At 37.3% G+C, this 24,818-nt stretch overlaps 1 protein-coding gene across 12 annotated transcripts in view; it reads left to right on the forward strand.

The window, feature by feature from the left end:
* The window catches only part of PLCH1 (phospholipase C eta 1), a 201,525-nt gene that overhangs the window by 24,712 nt on the left and 151,995 nt on the right, over positions 1–24,818 (forward strand). For all 12 annotated transcript variants that reach the window (XM_039857833.1, XM_039857841.1, XM_039857842.1 and 9 more), the window contains one exon: positions 12,668–12,786. In XM_039857833.1, the coding sequence (XP_039713767.1) occupies positions 12,708–12,786 (79 nt within the window). In that variant the 5' untranslated portion in view covers positions 12,668–12,707. The remainder of the gene's footprint in view (positions 1–12,667; positions 12,787–24,818) is intronic.

The following is a 24,818-nucleotide window of genomic DNA, read 5'->3' on the forward strand; positions in this document are numbered from 1 at the left end:
AAGGTAAGTACACTTGCAACTTTGATAAATATTGACATATTGGCCTTCATAGAATTGGTAAAATTTTTATTTCTATCAGAAATGTATTAAACTGACGATTTCTCCACACTCTCAGCAAGTTTGTCATCAAGCTTTTTGATTTTTGCTAATCTAATAGGTAAAAAATTAGTATCTTTATATAGATAAAATCTGCTTTTCTTTTATTCACTTACGGGTGACTTTACAAATTTCCATTTTGAGCAGAGCCTCAGAGTAGAAGGTGTCATTTTATTCTTTCCAGTATAAATTAAAAGATCAACTTTGAAGAAGCAGCAAATGCATAGGTTTTTGACCACTGCCTGGTGAGGAATAGAGTCAGCACACTTACTTTTTCAAAATAATATGCATTTAGTTGCCTTTCATAATTCCTTCCAAATCTCGACGTTTCACTTCTCCTACTTAACCTTGCTTTGTAGTTGGAAAGGAGAGAAGGTGTTGATTGGAGGTTTAATTACCCAGTTCAAGGCAGATCTCTTGAGAGCTTGTTTGGAGGTTCTAGCAGGGGAGCGCAGCTACTCGTATACGCTTGACTGAAGAATGGTCCTCTCCTCTATCAAGGAAGGTTGTCCTCTTCCACCGAGCGTTTAGCTTTGGGAGGGATGCACATGGAGCAGTGAGGAAGGAAGGTGACACCTGCCTAGCCAGCCAGATCAGCCGAATCAACCCTGGCGATCAATGGGGCGACAGATGTCACAGCCAGATCGCCCTCACATCCAAGACAGATCTCTTGTTGGAGCTGCATTCCTCAATGTTGGGTGGTAGGAGTAGAGAAAGCAGGTAAAGATCAGAATCCAGCACATGCACTGTGATAAAGCTCCCCCTTCTCTCACTGATGGGTGAGAAAGTAGACACAAGAGAAAGTGAGATGAACTCGGGAGATCTGCCCTTCTCTCGGAGTGTGCTCTTTCTGAGACTAAATTTTTGGCATTCTTATATGTGAAGGAATTGGGTGAAGAGCTATTTAGAGGTTCATTTCTAATTAAAAAGTTTGGAAATCACTAGTTTAGAGACAATTAGTATAAATCAAGGATTTTTTTGAATGTTAGGCCTACACATAAGTTGATGAAATTAGAATTGTAAAAAAAAAAAGTCTCCTGTTATATGTCATCCTGAAGAGTCTTCAAATGTGATCAAAAACTAGATTTCAAGATTGATATCTGCTGAGAGTTGAAATCTAATTACCAAGCAGTTATTCCTTTGGGTGTTATTTTTTTCAACCCAGTCTGCATTGTGCGCTCACTTTTACAAAGCAGGAATATAGAAAATAGTGATAAGAATATGCCAATCCTGACATGACTATTGGAATGGATTGTAAATTGGAAAGTCCGCATTTCATTCCTGACTCGACAATACCTTAGCAGTGCTCGCTCTTTTGTGCTCTCTGTCTGTCTTTTATAGTCTTTCTCTTATGTTCATTGTTTACTAAGAAGCAAAATGACATAGATCTTAATAGTGCAATCTTTGGAGTTAGATTTTTTGAGTTCAAATCCCAGTGATGTCAGTTGATAGCTGTGGACCTTAGGTAATTACTTAATCAATTTGTGCTTCAGTTTCTCTGTTTGTACAGTGGGGATAGTAAGGATCATTTTAAGGATTAACAACAGGTCCTGGTGTGGCTATCAAAATGCAAGGCTCCGTGGCTTTGAATGTGAATTCCCAGGGTTGAATTCTGTTTGTAGCAATACAGTTTACCAACATTCTTGCTAAAATAATGTTAAAATGCTGGATACAATAGAAAGATCATTTTCTTAAATGCAATGAACCAGTAAGAAAGTAATGAATATTTAATCCAAAAGCTGAGTGAAAAGAGGTCTATTGAGCAATGAAGCTGGCTTTTGCCTCGAGGACATTTGCCAAACCAGCTAAGCTTGAACTTCTGTTTTCATGACCTGAGGGCATAAGAGAGACAAGGTAAGACATCTGAGAGGGTATTTATCCTTCAGTCATAAAACCTGGACTTCAGAAAGCTTTCCCTCAATGTAAGGGTGAATTAGAATAAAACAAAAAAATATCATTTATTCTTTCCAACTCTAGAGGACTATAAGGAAAATCACCTATTAAAACGTTGCTACTGAGCAGATGCCTAATTATTTGGTCCTGAGAATTTAATTCTAAACCAACTCTCAAGTGTGCATCTTGAATCAGAATAATTAGGTAGACAGAAAATCTTCAAGATGAAAATTTGATTTAAAGTGTTCCTAAATTGGAAGTGTCCCTGGTACCAAGCAGAAAGCAAAATTTCTCCCTCTGTTGGAGGAGTCTTTTATCTAACACTTTGGAGAAACCCCACCAACGAGATTAGAAGGAAAATGAGCATCTCATAGTAAAAAAAAGTCACTAAACACAAAATATGAGCTGAGAGTAAGAAACTATAAAGATTGACTAAGCCAATTTGAAAAAGAACCAAATAAAAATATAATAATTAACAACTCCATGTATGAATTTAACAGCATATTAATTCCAAGTGAAACAAGGAAGTAGTCAACTGAACGATAGAGCTGAAGAAAATTTTTAGATGGCAACACTGAGTGGCAGAACAGAGAAAAACTCTAAAGGTTAATCAATGTGGAAGATAGAGTATTCAGAATCAACATAAATTTAATTACAGTTTTAGAAGAGAGATGATGGAAAGAGGCTATATATAAAGAGACAATATCAAGGACCAATAAAAAGCATCACTTCACATATTCATGAAGTCATATGAGTCTCCATCAGGATAAGTAAAAAGAAATCCACACATAGACAAAGTATAATGAAATTGCAAAACACAAAAGATAAAGAGAAGATCTTTAGCAAGGTCAGAGAGAAGAGGCAGCCTATCTTCAAAAACATGACAAATATTCTTGACAGTACAATAATAGAAGCCGGAAGGCAGTAGAATATTATCTTTTGTGCACTGACAGAAATTAACTGTCAGCTTAGTATTCTTATTTCCATTTAAAAAATCTTTAAAAAAACAAGGACAAAATAAAGACTTTTCAGACTTAAAAAAACCTAGAGTTTGTTCTAGCAGATTCTCACTAAAAAGATATACAGTTGACCCTTGACTAAAATGGGATTTTTTCCCAGTTAATGTGGTAGTAACCGCAGGTTTGGAATCTGAGGATTCAACCAACCCTGGATGGCAAACAGTATTTTTGCATTCCCGACATGGTTTCTATCTGCAGTTTGTTGAATCTGCAAACGTGAAAGGGCCGACTGTAGAGTCAAAAGTTATAAGTGGATTTTCAAGTGTGTGGAGGTCTAATTCCTGCGCTATTCAAGGCTCAACTGTACTTCAGGTAGAGGAAAATTATTCCTAGATGGAAGATTTCAGAAACAGGAAGTAATGAAGAGCAAAAAAAAAAGGAAAAATTTTAAGTTAAAGCAGATAATGACCATATATAATAATAATGATGATGTCTTCACAGTGAGAACTAGATAAAATAAGTGACATAAGTTGTGTAAGCAAAAGCAGTATCTTCTAAAGTTCTTGCATAGTTTAGGAGGATGTTAAAAGATATTGATTAAATTTAGATTTTTATAAGTGCATATTAAAATTTCTAAGGCAACCACTAATATTAGTAAAAGAGTGAATAATTTTCTAGCCAATGGAGAAGATTGAAATGAGAAAAATAATCTTGAAGATGAGGAAACTGAGAAGAGTATAGAATAAGCAAGACAAATAAGATACAGAAACAAATCCACGTGTATCAATAATTATAATAAATCTAAACGTACCCAAGATTGTTAGAGTGGGTGAAAAATGAATATTCAGCTATATGCTGTTTATAAGAGACATGTCTAAAATATAAGGGTACAGAAAGGTTAAAAGTAAAATAATAAGTGAGTGATTAAAAACTGAAAGAAAGCTGACAATATTGACATTAGACAAAATAAAGTTTAAATGCTAAAAAAATGTTTTAGAGATGGAGAGGGTCATACTGGTTAAAAAGTTGCAACTGAAATATATGAAGCTTGTATGCATCGAATAGCATGGCTTCAATGTATATAGTAAGCAAAATCTGAGAGAACTATGAGAAACATATTCTTAGTGAGATTTTAATATACCTCCTTAGTTCTTGATAAAGTAGGAAAAAGATCAGTTATCACATACAAGATTCCAACCATTCAATTAATAAGTTTGAGCTGATAGACATGTGACGATCACTACATCTCAAAACTGCAGAATACACATTATTTTCAAACACAGAACATTTATAAAACATGACCTCAAACTAAGGCATCAAGCAAGTCTTAACAATTATCAAATGATTGATATCATACAAACTAGATCTGTAAACACAATGCGTTAAGCTAGATAACTAAAAAACCAAAAAACAAAAAACTAGGAACTTGATTTAGTGGTGTATCTTGTGAGCTTTAAGAAATGAACAAAGTACCCTCTTATTTCTTTCCCTTTGTGTACATAGCTGGGAAGGGGCTAGCTATGGAATTAGGCTGTTTGCAGAGCCTTTAACAACCAGTTTGGCAATGCCTGGAAACCTGTGGGAAGTGGGGGAGGGAACTTAGAAAGGGGAGGACAGTGACCTGCCAGCTGGGGAGCAGACTGGTGCCCCACAGACCCAGGCTTCTAAACTACTTTAGAAACTGTCAGCCTGGGCCTGGGCCAGAGGAAGAGGTGCTGTGGCCCCTCCCATTCCTTTTTTCACTGTATAATTTTCTTAATTTGTCTTAAAGTTAGTGGAGAAATGTGAGAAGGAGCAGCTTTCTTTGAAATCTTAGCTTTTAACTGGATTTACAGATGCTCCTTGATTTACGATGGTGTACGTCCAGATATACCCATCGTAAATTGAAAATATCTTAAGTAGAAAATGCATTTAATACACCTAACCTATCATGCATCATAGCTTAGTGAGCCTACTTTAAACATGCTAAGAACCTACAGTTGGACAAAATCATCTAACACAAAGCCTATTTTGTACAAAATGTTGAATAAAGTTGAAAATAACTTTATTCAACATTTTGTACAAAATAGTTATTGAAAGTGAAAAACAGAATGGTTGTTATTGAAAAGTTATTGAAAGTGAAAAACAGAATGGTTGTGTGGGTATCCCTTTCACACCACTGTGAAATTGGAAAATCGTTATGTCAAACCATCACAAGTCGGGGACTGTCTGTAGTTTGAATTCTCAACCTTTAGGGATAACCGAATACAGAAATTCCCAAATGTATTGTGTTAGAGGCTGTGAGGTACGGGACAGTTTTGGGAACTTTTTTCTTATGTCTTCCTGTTTCTAAGCATTTAATGTTTTACATATATTACTATCAGAGCCTATTTATGTCTTTTGTTTCTCAGCAAGGCTTAAAAAGAAGGAAATCAGCATTTCTTCTTATAGGTTAAATGCTATAGTACTAATGGGAATTAACTCTGGTTTCTCAGGACTATTTTATAATTAAAGATGGATGGACTGGAATATTGGGGAAGGGTTGCCCATAGTACTTATTAATACAATCTGCCATATTAAAGTTGGGGGTTCTTAGAGAGCCTCTTTGGAACTCATGCTTAATAATGCATTACTCATATGGCTATTGTAATGGTCATTAAAAAGAAAGATATAAAGGGAAATATTGTATAAACCATAAAGTGGTTTGCAAATGATACATTATTAAGAAAGAATGTAAAGGCATGGAGTCCTGGTTTTTATGGAAGAGGGGTGCCAGAGGAGGGTAGGCTGTGGTGGTGGTACTTATAGCAGATAGAGGTGGAGACAGTAGTCAGCATGTAATAGATAAATCCCTCTGCTTAAATATATATATATAATTTTTCCCTCCCCTCCCACGAAGTTCTCTTTTAAAGATGTTTTTAGTTTTTTCTTTAGTGTTAGAATTCCGATTTCCATATGTGGGCTTGAATAGTATACCTTCTATTAAGCCATTTAAGTGACTTGAACAGATTTGTAATTTTTCATAAAACTCATGTCGAAGCAGTGATATAGATTTGCCTCTTGCGTAAAAACAGCTAAGGGAATTCTATATATGAAGATAAGATTTCAGATTTTATTCTGCTTAAAATACCTTCAAGGCGTTGAGAGAATCCTTTACTACCAGAACAAAGGACTTGAATGCACCATATCTCTTGGGAAAGCCCCAGTAAATATAGAGTCACACACACACACACACACACACACACACACACACACACACACGTGTGTGCGACACACACATATATATTTTAGCATTTTATTTTATTATTAGTTTCAAGTATATAGTGCATCGGTTAGACATTTCTATAGTTTATGAAATGATCCCCCCGATTATTCTTCCCTCTAGCCCTACACATAGCCATTATATTCCTGCTGACCGCATTCCCTATACCCTGCCCCCAATCCCCATGACCATCTATCAACTACTAATTTGTACTTCTTTAACCCTTCAACCCTTTCTCTCAGCCCCTCCGCCCCTCTGGCCATCACCAGATTGTCCTCTATATTTGTGAGTCTGTTTTCGATTAGTTTGTTCTTTTTGTTTCTTAGATTCCGCATATAAGTGAAATCATATGGTATTTATCTTTCTCCGTTTGACTTATTTCACTCAGTATGATAACCTCTAGGTCCATCCATGCCGTTACAAATGGTAGGTTTTTTTTTTTTTAAATGACTGAGTAATATTCCATTGTATATATGAACCATAACTTCTTTTTCCAGTCATCTGTTAATGGGCATTTAGGTTGCTTCCATATCTTGGCTATTGAGATACATAGATCTTTATGAATTATCATTTTAGTTTTCTTTAGGTAAATACCCAGAAGTGCAATTGCTGGGTCAAAAGGTACATTCATTTTTAACTTCGTGAGAAGTCCTTCAGACTATTTTTCATAGTGGCTATACCAATTTGCAATCTCACCAATAGTGTATGAGTCTTCTTTTTCTCCACATCCTCTCCAACACTTGTTTTTATTTTTGATGACAATAGCCATTCTGACAGGAGTAATTATTATAGAGTCATATTTTGAAACTCAGGACCAGCTAAAAAATCTTGCCAACGGTCCCCCAGCAAATCAGTTGTTAGAACTGAAACTTGAATGAAGAGCTCATAGCTACCCAGTGGGTTCTCTTAACTGACTCTGCTGACACATTTCATCACTGATTGCAAGTGACAAAAAACCCAACTCAATGTGGCTGAAACAAAAGGAAATGTATTGGCTCATTTAACTAAAAAGGGCAGCAATAGCTTTAGCTTCAGGTGCGACTTAAATGATATCAACAGGACTTAGTCTCTATATTCCTCTGGATTGGATCCATTTCACACAGATTTTCCCTGTAGTGACAAGCTGGCTGCCAGGAACTCTAGATTTTGAGGCTTCACAACTATACAGCCTCACAACTCAAGTCCAATAGAAAAGGAAGTTTCTTTTCTTACAGTTCAAAAAGAAATCCATGCCCGACTCTCAGTGGTCTGAAAATAGCCATGTGCACCTCCTGTGCAAAGCCCCAGCCATGTGCCCACCTGGATCAGGAGATGGAGCTCACACCACATACATCTCATGGGTAGAAAGTGAGAGAAAGCAACCCACCGATGTCTACCTTTTTAGGGGCCTTTAGTCAAATTAAATGGGTGTTGGTACGAAGAGGAATTTTCCACTTAAATGACTAACCTTGTAATCAGTTCTTTGTTCTGCTTCTGTAGACATTCTTGCCCCATACGCTGAAGGGCAGAGTGATCTAGAGATCAACTGAAGACTCTCCCTCCCCTTTGATTGTTCTATCTAGATAACAGATGTATTGCCTAAGTTCCTGTCTGAAAATCTCAGGCTCTGTAACTGCCTGTAACCCATAGCAACTCCCGCGGTCTATAACCGCCTGAGGACAAATCAACCAATCAGCCCATGCCAACTGTAATAGCACGGATAAGCCCTATAAAAAGCAAGATTGCCCCGAGCTTGAGGTCCAGATCTTCAGAGCGCTTGCTCTTCTGGAACCACTGGCATAATAAACCAGAGTTCTCCAACTCTCTTAGTGGTGGTTGGTTTCTTGCCGGTCTGATTTTTGCAACATTTCTGCAACAGGTGTGAGGATTTCTTTTTCCTTTGTAGAGTGTTAAAAGCATTGACAAACGTTTATTACTCAAAATAGTTCTTGCTTTTCTTAGTTAATGGTGTCATCCTGGAATTTCGGTGGTGTCCTACTGCTACAGTTTTCTGACTGTCGTATAGTTTGACGTTGGCAATTTTAATCTTATACCTATAGATAAAAATGGCAAAAATTAGAAATGTAGAATGATTAAAGTTACTAATCATTTCTAAAATGAGCTTGGATACATTTAAACTTTTAAAATATTTTTTTAGTACATCTGATGCTTGAATCACCTCCGAATGTCTACATGACTTCTTTTGTTTCTTGGAGTGTGCAGACTTTGAGTAGAGTTGATTACAATTTCTTTTTCAAATTACATTTATTCTGTAACAGTATATTTATTGGTATGTATTTATTGATATATATTTACTTAAATACATTTATTGACTAGAGTGTTAACATATTACTAAATTATTAAGTGAAATAAATAGACTACAAAAAAGTGGAATTTGATATTACATAGATACCTTAGGAGGTGGAATAAGCATTTTATAAGCCTCAAAAGAAAGTTAAAAAAATCAGTTTTTAAACATCTTTCCTTTTGCCTGAATATTGACCAAATAACTTAAAACTGAGTACAATGGAAGTATGTCTCTAATGGAATTTAAATTGTCATTTTTTGAAAAATCAATGAAAAAATATTTTTGGTAGATATTTTTGCCCCTTGTGACCATGAAACACTCAGGAGGTCCCTGCTTTGGACTGCTGTGGTGGGTTTCCTGCCAGCTTTATCTGTATCTGCAGGTTACACAGCCTTCTGGGCCTCAGTTTTCTTCTGGCTACACCATGAGAGGTTTGGCTTAGCTGATTTCTAAGGTCCCTTTCAATTGCCTGCCTTTAGTGAGCACTGGGTCCTTGGTTCATCTAAATCTGGTTGAATGAAAAATTGGGTTTTTACACAGCTCTTTCTTTCCCTACTCCAGCCCCACTAACTCCGTCATTTCCACCTCCATCATCTCTAAAATTTTGAAACCATTAGCTCTGATTCTGGAGCCAGAGAGAGCGCTTCCTTCCTTCAATCTAGGCACATAGTGAAGGCGTCACTGATGTTTACTGCGAGCCTGTAGTGTGTGCATATCTCAGGTCTGTCAGAAAGAGCTGATAGCCTGCTCCTACCAGATGCCAGAAGAGGTAAGATAAACAAGCAATTAATGAAAATAAGGAGGCACACAGCCTGAAGGCCATAGGGTTCAATTATTTATATATCTTTGTGCTTTAGCTCAACTATTGACATTCTCTGAGCTTTCTCTTCCTACAAAAATCTTCCTACAGAAGATTTCTTCAAGGAATGGAGATAATGTACATAAAGAGTGGTTCTCACCTTTGGCTGCATTTTGGAATCACCTGTGGAGCTTTAAAACCCACTGATGCCCAGGTCCCACCTCCAGAGATTCTGATGTAATTGGTCAAGGATGTGGCCTGGGAGCAGGGATTCTAAGACTTCCCAAGTGATTGATTCTAATGTGTAGTCAAGGTTGAGACCTACTGAGTAAAGCCTTTTCACAGTTTCTGACACATAGTAGGTACTCAAGAGTAGGTACTCAATAATTAGTAGATAGGATTATGATAGCTCAGTGAACGAGAGAGTTTTAGGTTAATTGGAGAGAGAGATTCCTGGGGGCATTTCAGAAAGGCAGTGGCATTTTATCTAGCCCTTCAAGAAAAGGACAGTGATCATAGTGTGGGGTAAAAAGATCTGGAAATTGGAAAGCCTGGTCTATTGATGTGAACCAGTGCTCAAGTATCTTAACATTATATACTTCTCTGTGGATTTGTGTCTTTGTCCTCAAAGAGTTGTAGGTCCCACCTTTATTGGATTCTGAGGGTGTTACCTATGTTCATTATCTATTTGCTATATAACAAGTTACCTGAAATATTACTGTCTTAAAACAACAATAATTATTTACTATCTTTTACTGTTTTTGTGGCTTAGAAGTACAGATGGTGGTACAAAGGGCATAGCTTATCTCTGCTCCACTATGTCTAGGGCCTCATCTGGAAGCTGGAGGCTAGAATCGTCTGCAGGGTCACTCACTCACACGTCTATGGTTGACGTTGGTTGTTGGTTGAGGACTTAGCTAGGGCTATCAGCTGGAACACTCGCACCTGGGCTTTCTTACAGCTTGGTGGCTGAGTTCCCAAGGCAAGCATCCTGAGAGAGACTAGGAGCCGGGCAGAAGCCATATCCTTTTTATGACCTAGTGTTGGAAGGCTCATAGCATCAATTCCAACTGATTCTGTTAGAAACGAGTCACTGAGTCCAGCCTATATTCAAAGGAAAGCAAATTAGATTCTTCTACTGTTTGAAGGGGAGAAATGTCCGAGAATGTGTATGGCATATTTAGAAATCACCACATTGTGTAATACTTTAATTCCTTGCAGCCTGTTGTGACCAGAACCTTGGGTTTGGAATCCAAAGATAAGATTTCAAGTTCCATTGCTACTTTTTCCTAGCATCATGAGTGACTCACTGACTCTAACATGCCCTCTTCTTTTTCATCCAGTTAAAAGGAAACTAAATGAGAGTCAGGTATGTGTATGTGTTTTACTATGTACAAATGCACATTATTCTTTAATCTTCTGATTCCACTAACCTTCTTCCTTGGACTGAGAATGTACTGAGTGCAAAATAAAAAATGACACGTGAAACCATTAGATCAAGTTAGTAAGAAAAATGATCACGAATACAGATGGGTTATTTTTTTTAATTCCATGTAACTTAAAATACTTCTAATATAAATCACAACTATACATTGTATAGGAAACAGTTATTGATATTACTGAAAATTATTTCCAATTCTTGGAAAAAAGTTATTAAAATATAAATGTTTTAACAATTGCGTACATGTATGTGTATGTGTATGTGTATGTATATACATATATATATATATATATACATACACATATATATATGTGTATGTATATATATATATATATGTAGAGAGAGAGAGAGAGAGAGAGAGAGAGAGAGAGAGAGAATACATTTATATATGTAAATGCATAGAAAATAACTGGAATGATATACACCAAACAAAAGTGGTCATTCCAGGAGAGGGGCAGGAAATGAGAGAAAAGGGGACTTCCAATTTAGAAAAAAGTTGAATTTCAGTAGTTTGAGCTTTTTTTTTTACATTAACGAGCATATATTTATTATATGTCAACAAGCATTATTTATATAACTGAAAATACTTTTTAAAAGAAGAGATCTTTGTCATATGCAGTGTTGGGTGGAGAGAGGGCAGATGGGGGAGGTTGTCTCCATAATAAGCCATTTTCTGCTATATTTTACAATTGAGTCCATAGGTGACTTTATCTTAAGTGATGGGACTCATCTTCAGCCTGAGGGTGTAGGAGAAGCAGCCAGACTTAGCCAGGAGGGGATGAGGCTGGAAGAACTGGGACTCAGGCCTGGAGCCAGAGGAAGGGTAAGATTAGGCTGGAGTTAGTTCGATTAGATCACTGTTGAGAGGGTTAAGAATGAGCCTTAGGGAGCCAGGGAGAAGCTCTGGCAAAAACTTTCAGAGCCTAGAGCCTTCACCAATTGTTCCGTGATCGAGCAGACAAAGCTCCCACAAGTTTTACTAAGTGGCTGACTTCATCCTGGAGTACCTAGGTTGCTTTAATAGGACAGATGACAAATTGTTTCCCACCTGTGGATTTTCTGTCATGCCAGCCTTGCTTGATTTTTCCTGGCTTTATTCTGTGACCAGGAAATAAATTGGAATTCTGAAAAGTTGCTTTAGCCAAATCCTGTGAACAAAGGGGGCCTTGTTCAGGGTGATGCACATCAGCTTTTGGAGGAGTGGAAGTCATCAGCTTGGATCTCTGCTTTTCAAGTCCTTGCTCCAGTTAGCATTATGTTTTTCTGTGGAGGCACAAGCCCTGTGGAAGAGCAGGCCGTGCTTCTTGTTCACCCCACTTGAGGCCCGGGCCTGACTCTAGTCACGCCAACAAGTTCCACCTGGGCAAATCCAGGCCCTAGTGGTCCTAAATGGACACTGTGAAGACTCCACAAGAGAGAGAGGCAAGCTTTGTTACTGTGTTTGGTTTCTCCAGGGCTTACCTGGAGGCTGTTATAATTTCTAAGATTTCTATGGATCACGGAGTCCATCAGAGGGGTGTAGACACAAAAGTCAGGAGCTAGGAGTGATAGTCACCATTCTGTTAGTCACCTTCCCTCCTGTTACTGAAATGTCCTGAAGAGTGACCAGTATTTACTGGTTTGGGTCCTGGCTGACCATGGCTGAGGCCTGGAGCCCTTAAACTAGTCTTGAAATTTGCCTGTTCGATTGATTTTCCCTGCAGACAGCAGTAACTATTTGTTAGAAATAGCAAGTGGTATTTGAAAAAGATACTACTTTAGTATGTTAAGTGACATTCTACCCCTGGGAGGACTTGTGGGACATTTCTTAGGGGGATTCCAGCTCCATGCCCAGAGCAGTCATAGGCCAGATGTGTTGCCCCGTAATGCCAGGTAACTAATGGCATTATGCTACCGGTGTGTGTGTGTGGCTGCCATTTTCTTCATTTTTGTCGTCTGTTTCCCTTTACAGGGCAATCTGGTTTTGATGCTGTGACAGAGATTCTCTGACAATGAGTTACTGGAACTCGGGGAAAAGAAACGGTGTGCGGTACCGCAGGCATTTTCTGGTGGACAACGGTGCATTTCACGGTAAGCTGCCTTCTGTATTTATGTACTTGAATCTTTTATTTGTTTCTGACAGCACTTTTATTCTAGCATTCTGGGTGCAAATATAGTATAATTGCTGGGTTCAACCAAGAGCTTGAGTTAACTCATTTATGGATTATTACCTAGAAGCCCCAGTGGACTCATGCGCCAAGTACCTCGCCTCAACAACCATAATGAAATTTTCACTTTCCACCTTACAAGTTAGTTTATGTCAGTGCCTTTTTTCTTCCAGATTGTCAGCTCCAGTAATACTCCTTTCTAATGTTTGGAATTTGGGGGAGCTAGACCCATAGTAAGTGTTCAGTTAATATTTGCGGATCATCAATGAGTACTTATTACTGGCATGATGTGTGCCTTCTATGAGGCCACATATAAAAACAGAACAGAGCAGTTCACAGCACTTAACCATCACTATTAGGGTGGATTACTGCAGCCCTAAGTCAGTCAGAGGGTAATCAGTATTAGTCATTTTCATGGCACACCAAGACTAATTGCCTTTACCCTGCTGGTGTGTTTATTTTGTGTTATGCAATCAGGGATAAGCTCTGTCAATCCTGCTATCAGGGTACCCTTGAGTGAAATTTATTTAAGAGTCAAAGATATATGTGTTGCCAGAATTTTTGGAGTAATCGCCATCAAAAGCTGGTGGAATTATAGTAGGAAGAGAGAGATTTCACAGGGAGTGGAGTGCTGTTTGACCGAATCCTATAATTTAAGCTGCTTTCGACTTTCTAAACTTGGTGTTTCTTCTCCAGTTTGGTGATGGGCTGATGTTTTTATTGCTTTAAATTAAGTTTAAGATAACAAACTTAACCTTAATTGAAGCATTTTAGAGTTTACAATGTTTTTTCATATTCATTATTTCTCCTCACTCTAGAACTTTCCTACGTAGAGAATGACTTTATTTTATAGGTCAAGAAAGGGAAGCAGAGATGAAATTATCAGCCCAAGTTGACATAGCTAATTATTAGCAAAGTCAGAACTGAAATTCTTGCCTCCACCTTTCCAGGCTGGCTCTCATGGCATTGCAGGGGTGAAGTGCCCTTAGCAAAGGACACGTGGGAATTATGACAACACTATGGCACTGAGTTCTACTTTGTTTTTCTCTGAACCTCATCTCATCTAAGGATCTTGCTCATTGCTTCTTCTCTCACATACAGTGTTTACTGTGTGGTATTTTCTGTTAGAATTTTATTTGTATTAAAGATGATACATACGGTAATTGAAGAAACACAGGCATTAGAAAAACTAGCTTTATATTTTCAAGTTTCATTTTGTGCCAGTTTTTAACTTTAAATTTAAATGCCATCATAGATTATTTTGGAATGATCTCTTTGTCCAGAGATCTCAAAGTCTGTAGCAATTTAAAAACCATTCCTATGTATTTTTATAGTTGTATTACCACTTAGCTTATGACTATATTGTAGATGCTTCTCCCGAGGGCTTGATGATCATTGCCCTATTGAATCCTTTCACTACCTTTGCCATCATCATGATTCATCCCATTTTATGGATAGGGAAACAGGTTTGCGGGAGGTTGTGAAGCGATGTTAGGCAGAACTCCAAAACCCTGCTATTATCTTCCAGGCTGTCACTCCATTTCAGTAGAGAAATTAACACTCTGAGAGGTTTAAGTTCTGTTCAACAGTATTTACTCTGCTATTAGCTAGCAGCGTGTTATCTTGAGCAAGTTATATAAATCCTGCAGGATCTCGGTTCTCTCCTCTGTGTAATGAGTGTGCTAGTCTTTATGATTTTTGAGATTCTTTCTAGTCGTAATCTGAGATTCCATCGAAGTAGTTCTGAGAATTAGATTACTGTATTTTGTGAGCTACCTTTTCACTAAACATGAGATACACAAGAGGGCAGTAGAATACTTAAAATATGATCTAGTTACTTCCATTCAAGAATTACTCTTTTTGAAAGGAGGTAGAGATATCACATCTGCCTAAGACTAAAATGATTAAAACCAATTAGAATTATGATTCTATTCATTGATAATAAAGCAGTAGCTTTAAGTATTTCTGATAGTGTAAAATATAATTTTGGATATTTATACCTAAAGATATGTATTTCAGGAAAGAATGATGCCTCTGTGCTTCCTCTTTACCTCTGCAGAAAATTAATGTCGTTAAGATAGGAACTTATTTAACTTAATAAATTGTGAGGATTCTTTGTATATTTCAAACCAAGGGAGCTCTAGAGAAAATATCTTTGTAGAGGATTTCAGAACATTTCTGAGAGATGTTGAGTTAGAAATGTCAGATATTTTTGGAGGGGCTTCTGGAACAAAGGGTAGGTTTTGCATACTAGCTTGGCTTCTGTCTAACTCTCCTTACATTACCAAATCAATTAAAACAAAATGAAACAAAACCTCTTCCATTATAAACAGAAAACAACCATTTTCTGTGCAAGACAATTGACTTGTAGAATATACAGACTTGGATGTGAAAATTGTGCTAGGCATACTCTTTACATACAGATTTAAGCAGAATTCCTATGAGAAAAGAACCACGTTAAAATGAGGGCTATGTAGGCTAAAATGGTCTATGAAAGGAACAATAAAAATGTGACATATATATACCGTTTTACAGTTCATAAAACATATTCATAACCTCAGTGTAGAGGTAGTATGATTCTCATTGGAAACCATTTAGGAAATTACCCACAATCCCACGGCTTCAAAAGAAACACTATTAATTGTCTCTGTCCAGTCTTTTGTCTATTTCGTCTTCTTAATTCTGATGTAGGAATGGAATATTTGGAAAAGCTAGGAAATGGTGGATACTGGTCAACAGAAAGGAGCTGGTTGAGTTGACTTAATTCTATGTTCAGTGATGAAAGGCAACCCAGTTAGGAATTATAAAAAGCTGTTTTTATATTTTCCACTAGCCTGTCCTTTGCCCAGATTTTTAGGGGATCTGTTGAATCTTAAGGGTTTATATACGTATCAAAGAAGCCAATTGCTGGAGTCTTTCTTCTACTTGGCTTTTATTTAGTCTCCTGATGTGTTTGAAATAGAGAAAAAACTTGAGCAAAGAATGATTTGTGTAGTATGAATATTGCTTTAATGGCTTATAATATTGCTTTAATGGCTGAAATTCATGAAAGTATTCTTATTTGAAAATTACCTATCCCCTAGCTGTTTCTCTTGGTTGCAATGAAGGGAAGCATTTTTTTTTGACTTGGGACACAGATTGTTAAACCAAGACTCAGTGTATTTTCAATTAATATGTACAATTTCTTATGCACATAGCTTTTCCAAACATTTGAGTTTTAGAATATACTTGCAGGTGACTTAATTTTTGCTTTCATGCACTGAAAGTTATAACTTTGATGCTGGAAACATTTATTAATTGCTTTTCTATAAGCTATTATGGTATCATAACTTATTATATTGAAATTTATTTCTGTTGCTATCATATTGTTATAGGTGTTAAATAAAAATTTAACCAAGTAAATTTCAAAGATCTAATTGGCTTTAATGAACAATTCATGAATTGGGCAGCATCCCATCTAGCAAGCAGAAAAGAGCTCCAGAGGGCTATAGAAAGGGAAAGGTTTTTAAAGACGGAGAGAGGGTGGGACAAGGAACTCATAAATGAAAAAATGGATTTTTTTTGGGCAGGGCCACCTACCTTTGGACAAGTGGGTCTGTTAGGAGGATTACCTCATTGGTGCCTACCAGGAAATTCCAAACTGGCTGGTTAGGATTACATTCTGTGTGTGTGTGTGTGTGTGTGTGTGTGTGTGTGTGTGTCCAGTACACTTAGAAGGATGCTCATGAGTTCCTTCTGACCATGGAGAGACCAGTAGCTAGGACTGACAAGCAAGCTTTAGGACAAGTATCATTATATTAAAAAAACGAAAAGTAGAGAAGTTTCCCTTCCACTCTCACTGGAAAAAGAGAGAAGAATGCCAGATCCTGCCTGGTAAATATGAAAGGAGAGTGACATTATACAGAAGTGAATTATGGTTCTCATTAATTTAAGCCACTTTATTAGGAAGTTATAACCCCTTCAGCAGGGGTGGGCCTGCAGATTTGGGGGCATTACTATATTTTATATTAGAATGTCACTTCTTCACTGAGCAAAGCCTAGCTTTTTCAGCCAATAACTATATAAATATCCTCTTCTAGGTCCAGAAAATAGCAGGGATCATAGAATCCTATTAATGCAAAAATGGTTGAGATTTTTGTGAGCATCATTAAGATAAAAAGTATTATCTCTTAGAGAGGAATATTGCATGGAAAAAATTTCAAAGGAAGTTGAGAGAAAGGATTAAAAGAAAAAAGATAGGCTTTAAGGGAGAAAATGTACTAGAGTCATTTAAATTTGATAAATTATAATAGAACTATTTCTGGAAGCAGCTTTGCCCAGTAGATTTCTCTTTAGCGCCACCCTCAAGTCTGCCTCCCCGGCCAGTGATGGCTACCAGGCAGAAAGCTTTGAGGGCAGGTATCCTTTCAGGCCTGTGATGTTCAGGTACATCTTACAAATATGCCAGAGGCAGTGAAGGCTTAGCAAGGCCTGACCAGGTATCCTTATTCATTAACATTTTGGCTTAGGGTGACTTCATTTCCCCAAAGGTACTGATGTTGGTTTTGTTTGTTGTGCTTGCTTCTTGCAAGGTTGTATAACCGAATTGGTCAGAACCAAGTAATGATCCACGGATTTCATAAAAATCCGTGTTGAGATGTTTCTGCCTCTTTTTCCCATCGGGAATCTTATTTTTGGGGGAAATTTTGCTGAGTATGTCATGCTTTCTATGTCAAAGTCATTCATCCTGTAATGATGCGTAGCAAAATGGCAAATTGAAGATCTATATACCTGGTAAGCCCAGGTAGGTGAGAAGTAACAATATTTAGTCTTTGAAGCTTTAGCTTTAGTTGTTGTCTGAATCAAATCTATCATGTTAAGGGAGATTCTTGACTGGCCTTTGCCTTAGACCCTCATATTCTTTCTCTTAAACCTGTGACAATTGGGAGTCCAGACAAGCAGAAAAGCCCTTGATGGTTTTATTCCTTTATGCTTGGGAATACCAATTTTCTAATTACTAAATTGTAAAGAAGAAACACGTCTAATAACACTCAAGTTTTCCTTCAGACTTTCAGACTTCTCAGGTTTTAAGTGGTTGCTTATGAGAATTATTTCCCATTAGGCCCGTGTTACAAATTTAAGCCATTGTTCTTTAAGCTGCATTTCCATAATTATAATTAATTCTCTTCTGCTCTCTCATTTTCCCAATTGTCTTTTCCTACTCTGTGCCTAATGTATGCAGAGAGATTGATTGCAGGATAAAATGTTTTTCCATGAAATTTAGGGTTCTTCCAGGGCAACATAATTATTTAATTAGTTATACAAAAGATCCAGATTTCTTTCTTGGACCACAGTAATAATTACTAATGATTGTATTTGTTATCAAAAAACCCTCCTGTCTCCCATCTATCAAAACAAAGGTGAAAATTCCAGTTTGTCTCTTTATACTGTGTAAGTGAAAATTCATCCCAATAGACCTATGATAGTTTATGTTTTCTTAGGGCTCATTCCTTTAAGCAAGTATGTATGGGGTTATCAGAAGTGCAAACTGTTGGTTTCAAAGGGATATTTAGATTTTTAATTTAAAGCCCATAGCCTAGTGTGTGTTTTACCCACCCCCACAACTTTAGCTCTCATCAATGTGCTGATAATTCTCAACGGGTTGTCCCTGGCTTGGACCACCCCTCTGCGCTCCATGCCCTGATATCCATTCTCCTAGTGACAGCTCCACTGATGCCTTCCAGCTCTTTAGACTCAACATGTCTCGATGGAGCAGGCAGGACTCCCACTTGCCCCTTGTACCGGGCTGCCTCACCGGCCCTATCTCATCCTTTCCCTCCCTCCTTGCACCCCAGCTACGCTGACCTTTGTGTTTTTTGCCCACAAAACTTACCCCTTCTTCACTTAGCCAGCTTTCAACTCATCCTTTGGATCTGAGTAAAGGTACCTTCTGCAGAGAAACTTTTTCTGACTTCCAAAACGAGGTCAGGCCTCATTGCATTATTGCACTTAATTTTATGATAACCAATATAATTTCTGTTCCCTACCCTCTTCTAAGTTCCATGAAACAGAGCCTGTTCTGACTTCTATCATAGTAGAGTGCATTGCATACAATAAGTGCTCAATAAAATATTGCCAAATGAATTTACTTATTTAATAGGGCAAATAAGAACCACTTACATTTTATTATATTTGCACTGTTAAGTTTGTGCTGTGGAATGCATCATTTCTCTGGCTTCAAACCATCTTCTTTCTTTCACTCATGCTTTTGCCTTGAACAAAAGAATACCCATAAACCATTCCTTCCTGAGATTGAGAAGGAAAAGGCCACTTCTGCTGAGAATCCTATTGTGCTTTAGAAAAGATCGTAACAAATGTATAATGCCTCAAAATGAAAAGGACAAACTCATTTCTTTAAAAGAATTTTTTAGAAGTTTTGAATTCATTTAATAATACTTTCTGAAATTTTCATGTTGGTTATATATGTGTTTATTTTATTCTACTCTGAAAACGGAGGTTCTACTCATTAAGATAATAATAATAAAAAAATAACACTAATAGTAAAAGCTGTTTAATTGAAGTATTTTGCATACTATTAAAGTTCTCTGCTGCTTATATCTGAAAATCTCCAGTCACAGAGGTGTTGTCTACGGGTTAATTTTTACCCCAGAGAGCATAAAATAGATCTGCAAAAACAAACGGACCAGTTTTCTCCGTAAGAGAGGAGGAAAGGAGGCCTGGGGGCACATGAGGAGAATAATCAAACAGCATAGGTGTTCTTTAAAAGTTAAGAAGATGAACTTTTATTTCAGATGTACAAACAAGGAAAATGGTCAGCATCTAGGCCTTTCATCTAAGAATCTCAAGCAATATGAAAGTATAGTCCTGACTTCTAGGTAGCAGAGTCACTCTGAGAAATAACACCTACCTGGATAGGATAAATGTAGAATCTGTGAAGACATATTTTGTTCAATTTCATTTGCCCGTATTCATCTTTTGGTCAAAAGATATGACTGACATACAACAGTGTTCTCAGAATTTCTCATATTTGAATGTAGAAGATGGTGACTATGCCCAATTAAAAGGAAGGACACTGAACACATTTATTATTTAGTGTCTTATTTTTACTCTTAGCCAACTTGAAATCGAACATCAATGCATATCTACAAATAACCATTCTTTGAAATTATGCTAATGTTAGAATTTCAAGGTATTGTGCTTTTAAGCTAGCAGACACTTACATTCAGATATGGAGATTTGTAATTAATTAACTCTTTAAGCCAGTGGTTCCCAGACTTGGCTGCATATTGGAATCACTGGGGATATATATAGCTGTCGTGTGGGTCTCAGCCCAGGTGTTCTGATGTAATTGGTCTGGGGTGTAGCCAGGGTCTGGGGGAATTTTTAGAACTTCCCTGGTGATTCCAGTGGGTCGAAAACCTCAGACTTAAGGTGACAAATGCATAGTCTCTCAGTGGAACTATAGAATTCATGAAGTTGATAATGGTTATATTCTGTGATGATTGTCCATTTTATACTGACTCTTGAAGGTATGGGAAGAGGAGGCATCTAATAAGAAGGATATGGATACAAATGATGTGTTTGAATCTAGAAGAAACAGGAAATGTAGAAGAGTCACATATGCTTGGGATTTTGTAGATGCTGATTTTCTTTGAAATTTATTTTCATTTTAGTTTTTCTGATGTAACCATATATAGACTCACTCTAGAAAAGTTGGATGATTTTATGCAGAGGAGTGTTAGGGCAAGTGATATGTTTACCTTCATGTAGTTATTTTTTCTTTCCTGTCCAATTTATTTCATGTTCCTTTAATATCATTCTTTCTTAGTGCCTTTATAATGCGATTTGTCTTAACTTTACAGCCAATATATGTTACATGATATAAAGATAGTATATCTTTGAGTATTAACTGACTTCACAATGTTATCTATGGCCTCCTGCTGGTAAACAGAAATACTTTGTGAAGGTCCTTAACAACAAGCAACAAAGAATGTATTAATAATGCTTTGTTTTGATTAACTCATAATGAGGGCAACACAGTTCACAGCAGGATAATTTAAAGAATTGATACAGAAATAAATACTGTTGATGTAAGAAACATCTAAACCTGTAGAGAATTTTTACGAGTTTATTTGGGTCAAACTGACAACGTATGTCAGGGAAGAAGATTTCAGATTCTCTGGAGGATAACAGTTTTGCAGCTTTTTTTTATGCATCTGAAATTAAGGAGGGGGTGCAAGGAAGATTACATGGAGGTGGGAGAAAGCAAGGCCAGAATTGGATTACAGGATAGTTCACAAGATGATGTGCTCTCTTGAGGGTGGTTACAGCTTATTTCAAAGGTGCATCAACCTAGACAGTAAGACAGGGCTTACTTAGAGATGATAAACCTTTTCCTAAGGAAGTTATAGGCCTGGGGTGTGACTTCCCACCAAGACCTGCCCAGCTAGGAATTTATGATCAGATTACCATGTGAGGTTACTTTCCACAGAATCCTTTTTTTTTCATCCACAATATGAAACACAGGAATCGGGAGAACAGTACTTGAAGTATATCAGATGTAACCTTGAGTATTTTTAGAATTGTTTGCCTATCCACCTTGGAAGATTAAGGGGTATCTAGAGACTTAGAGAAGCACACACATTTTGGAAGGCAAGCTTTGTCAGCCCCTGTGGACCTCTGTTCTACCTCCACCACTCTATATGGGAGAAAACTGATGCTCAGGATCCCTGTGTTATTCCTTAGAAGTTTCAGAGTTGTGAAGGAGAAATCTTATCTTCTCAGATCACTCTGTTTGCATGATACTTCCTTTTATGCACATAGGGCCATATGGGGGACATAAAAGGATTTGAGACTTGATGTGAAGATAACTAAGTTTAGACTTTCTCAGGAGGACTTGGTGGATTCTGTATTCAAATATTCTTGAGGCTCCATCAAGAAATGTTAGAGTTATTATTAGAACTGGCAATCCTGGTTGCTTTACCAGAATTATTCCTTTTAAGCCTTTCGACAAGACCATTTTACAGATTAGACGCGGGACAACAATTTGCCACAAATCACATTGTTAGAGTATGGTGTTCAAAGCCAGGTTTGTCAGACTTTGAAATCCAGAGTTTTTCCATTATTGTGACACAAGGGTATGTTATTCAAACTTTTAGAGCAACTGAGAGAGTGGGTTCGAAGGTGTTAAAAGAGATTTAAGACCCTTTAGAGGCCATTAGAAGATGCCACAGAGGTCATAATGAGTTGCCCTCAGACTGAGAAGGAGGGCTTAGGGAACCAGGCTAGGGGGTTGAGAGCTGGTATATTCTGGAGTGGCCCCTTGGAACTTGTTAGAAATTTGGAGTCACAGTCCAACAGAATTGGAATCGTCATTTTAACAAGATCCTCAGGTGATTTGTATAGACTAAAGTGTGAGCAGCACTGGTCTAAAAGACCTACTGGTCTTGGGTGTGAGTGCATTGAGTGAGGGATTAGTCTCTGTTCTCTAAGGACCAGGTGGAAGAGGGATGGGGTGATAGAGAAGAGAACTGCTTCCCAATGTATTTAGAGGGCAGAAACTTGTATGTGAGGGGTACAACTAATGACAAAGACTCCAAATGGTATGCCAGTGCTCAAATTCCAAGTAGGAGACATGAGGGCTACAAATGCCAGGTAATTTTCTTTGTACAATAGGCTTAAAATTTTGACCCTCCTATGTCTAAAACATAAGATATAGTTAAGGATATAAGCAGTACCCTGGTCTGCAATGAAACATGACAGATCAGAGCTAGAAAGGACTTAAGAAGCCATCTGACTGAGGAATTCGAAAAGAATGCATAGCTAGGCTTCAGGACATTTATAAAATCTCTGAAACATTGCACTAAACATTATGTATATATGCATATACATTTGTGTCTCTTTCTCTAATGAACGAAGTCCTTAGCTTTCATCATTTTCAAAGTAATGTGTTTTTACTCTTTCCCCCTTCTAAACATTATAAACCTCTGACTAAAACCACTCTCCTTTTATAGATGAGAAGGTAAGTGGAGCGTATTTGTATCATCCAGCTAGTGGCTGGGTTAATTCTAAAAGCCAACATTCTGCCATTCCAACTCTACTGGCCTTTATGATCTAAGCTAAGTATTATGAAATGCTAAGTGGATTTTCTGTGAAATAAATCTTGCAAATCTCTGCATTTTCTGATTTTTGGAAATGGTTAGATCTTAATAGGAATATTGTGATATAAAAGGAATTTTACACAAAAGTGTTTCTAGGTCTTCCTATATTGGGCAGGTGAGTTGAAAGTATTCATGCAGAGCTGCTAGAGAGCTGAGGGTCTATGGCATCAGCTCTGACTTCCCCATCACTGAGGGCAACAGGGCTTTGTGAGACAGGAGGGCTCTCCTACCTGGTGGCATCCAGTGGACTTTTCTGGTGTCTTCATAGCTATAAATGATTATTAACTCTCTGGGGAGCCAGATGCTGAACTTTACAAATAAAGTGATATAATCCATGTAGCATTTAGATCAAGTAGTGATTTTACTATCTGGTAAAGCGTTGACTCCAAGAATTCAAAGGACATTTAGAACATTTTTCGCTCCTAGAGATAAAGCTTTTAAAGCTGCTGCTCTGTAAAACCAGAGGTGAATGGCCTTCAGTTATAGCAGTTAACTCTTTAAAGTGGCACCTCTTTGCATCCCTATCAGAAAATAACAGAATGTCCAGATTCTTGTGAATTATGTCAGTCAATGTCAGGAGGATGGTTGTTTTTCAAGGACAAACCTTTAGTCTCAATATCTCAACTTGCAGCCTGCGTTTGAGACCGTCTTTTATATGCCTATTTTAGCTCCCGAGAACCCATCTGAGAACTAATATTTTTATATGCCTCTTATTTTCATCTTTAATTATATTTTTTGATCCCCTATCCCTTGCCATTTCCCCTATATTATATAAATCAGCATAGATGTTTAATATCTGTTAACTGTAGGTACCATGTTTCTGATACTAGTAATATAAAATTTTTTCTTGGCTAGATGATAAGTTCTGCATAAATCATAGTACTAAATTATTTCTAAATTGGATTAATTTATATAAAGCGATAAAATGTTATTGGTTTCTCATTTTATCATCTTTAGCATTCATGAAAGAACAATTCTTTTTTCTTTTCTCCAAGGTCTTTAACAAAATTAGCCTTTGTAACCATTTTTGTTCTAGTTGACTGTGAATGAGGAGGACTAATGAAGCAGAAAATTAAAATACTTTTGATGTTTTCATTTTAATACTAATCATTAATCTACACTTCAAAGTTATTTCTCAATGATAAATTTATTGCTTTAAAAAGCATTTCTGTCTTTCATAGTTTTTTCCCTAAATTTAGAGCTTTGTCAGATTTTTAAAAATTTTTGCTGTTTGTATAACTTGTCAAGGCACAAGAATTTTGGCAGCTAAAATCAACTTGGTTATTGGTATATGGATTAAGTTATATAGGCTCTCAAGCATTTCACTGTCTATGTGGACAGATTCTTTTTTTAATTTAAGAAACAGGGCATCTCAAATAGATTTCACCTTTAAGAGAGTATGTTTTTGCCACAAGTTTTTTAGAGAGTGGTTATGCTATAATATTCATGCTTATTTTTGAAGTAAAAAGCTCCAGAGTTTTTGTGTAGAATTTTCAGGCCTGGAAAAGACCTCCATGACCTCAAGACATTCTTTAATGCGGTCAGTTTGTGAGATCCCTTCTAGAATAAAAGCTCGGAAAGAGGAGACATGACTTTAGGGCCTGGGAGCTGCCCAGTTAGTATTTGATGAATGAATTAGTAACATCCCACATTCTATCACTGAGGACCCCGAGTCCTTGGAAGGTTAAATGGTGAGCCTAAAGTGGGTCTGACTGAACCCCCAGTAAGAGGTGAGAACCAAGGCCCTGGGTAGTGTGCGGTGCATACCATGCCATGCCGTGGGCCCACGTTCACA

Source organism: Pteropus medius, unplaced genomic scaffold (assembly GCF_902729225.1).
Source record: "Pteropus medius unplaced genomic scaffold, Ma_sr-lr_union100, whole genome shotgun sequence".
In the NCBI taxonomy this organism is placed as follows: domain Eukaryota; kingdom Metazoa; phylum Chordata; class Mammalia; order Chiroptera; family Pteropodidae; genus Pteropus; species Pteropus medius.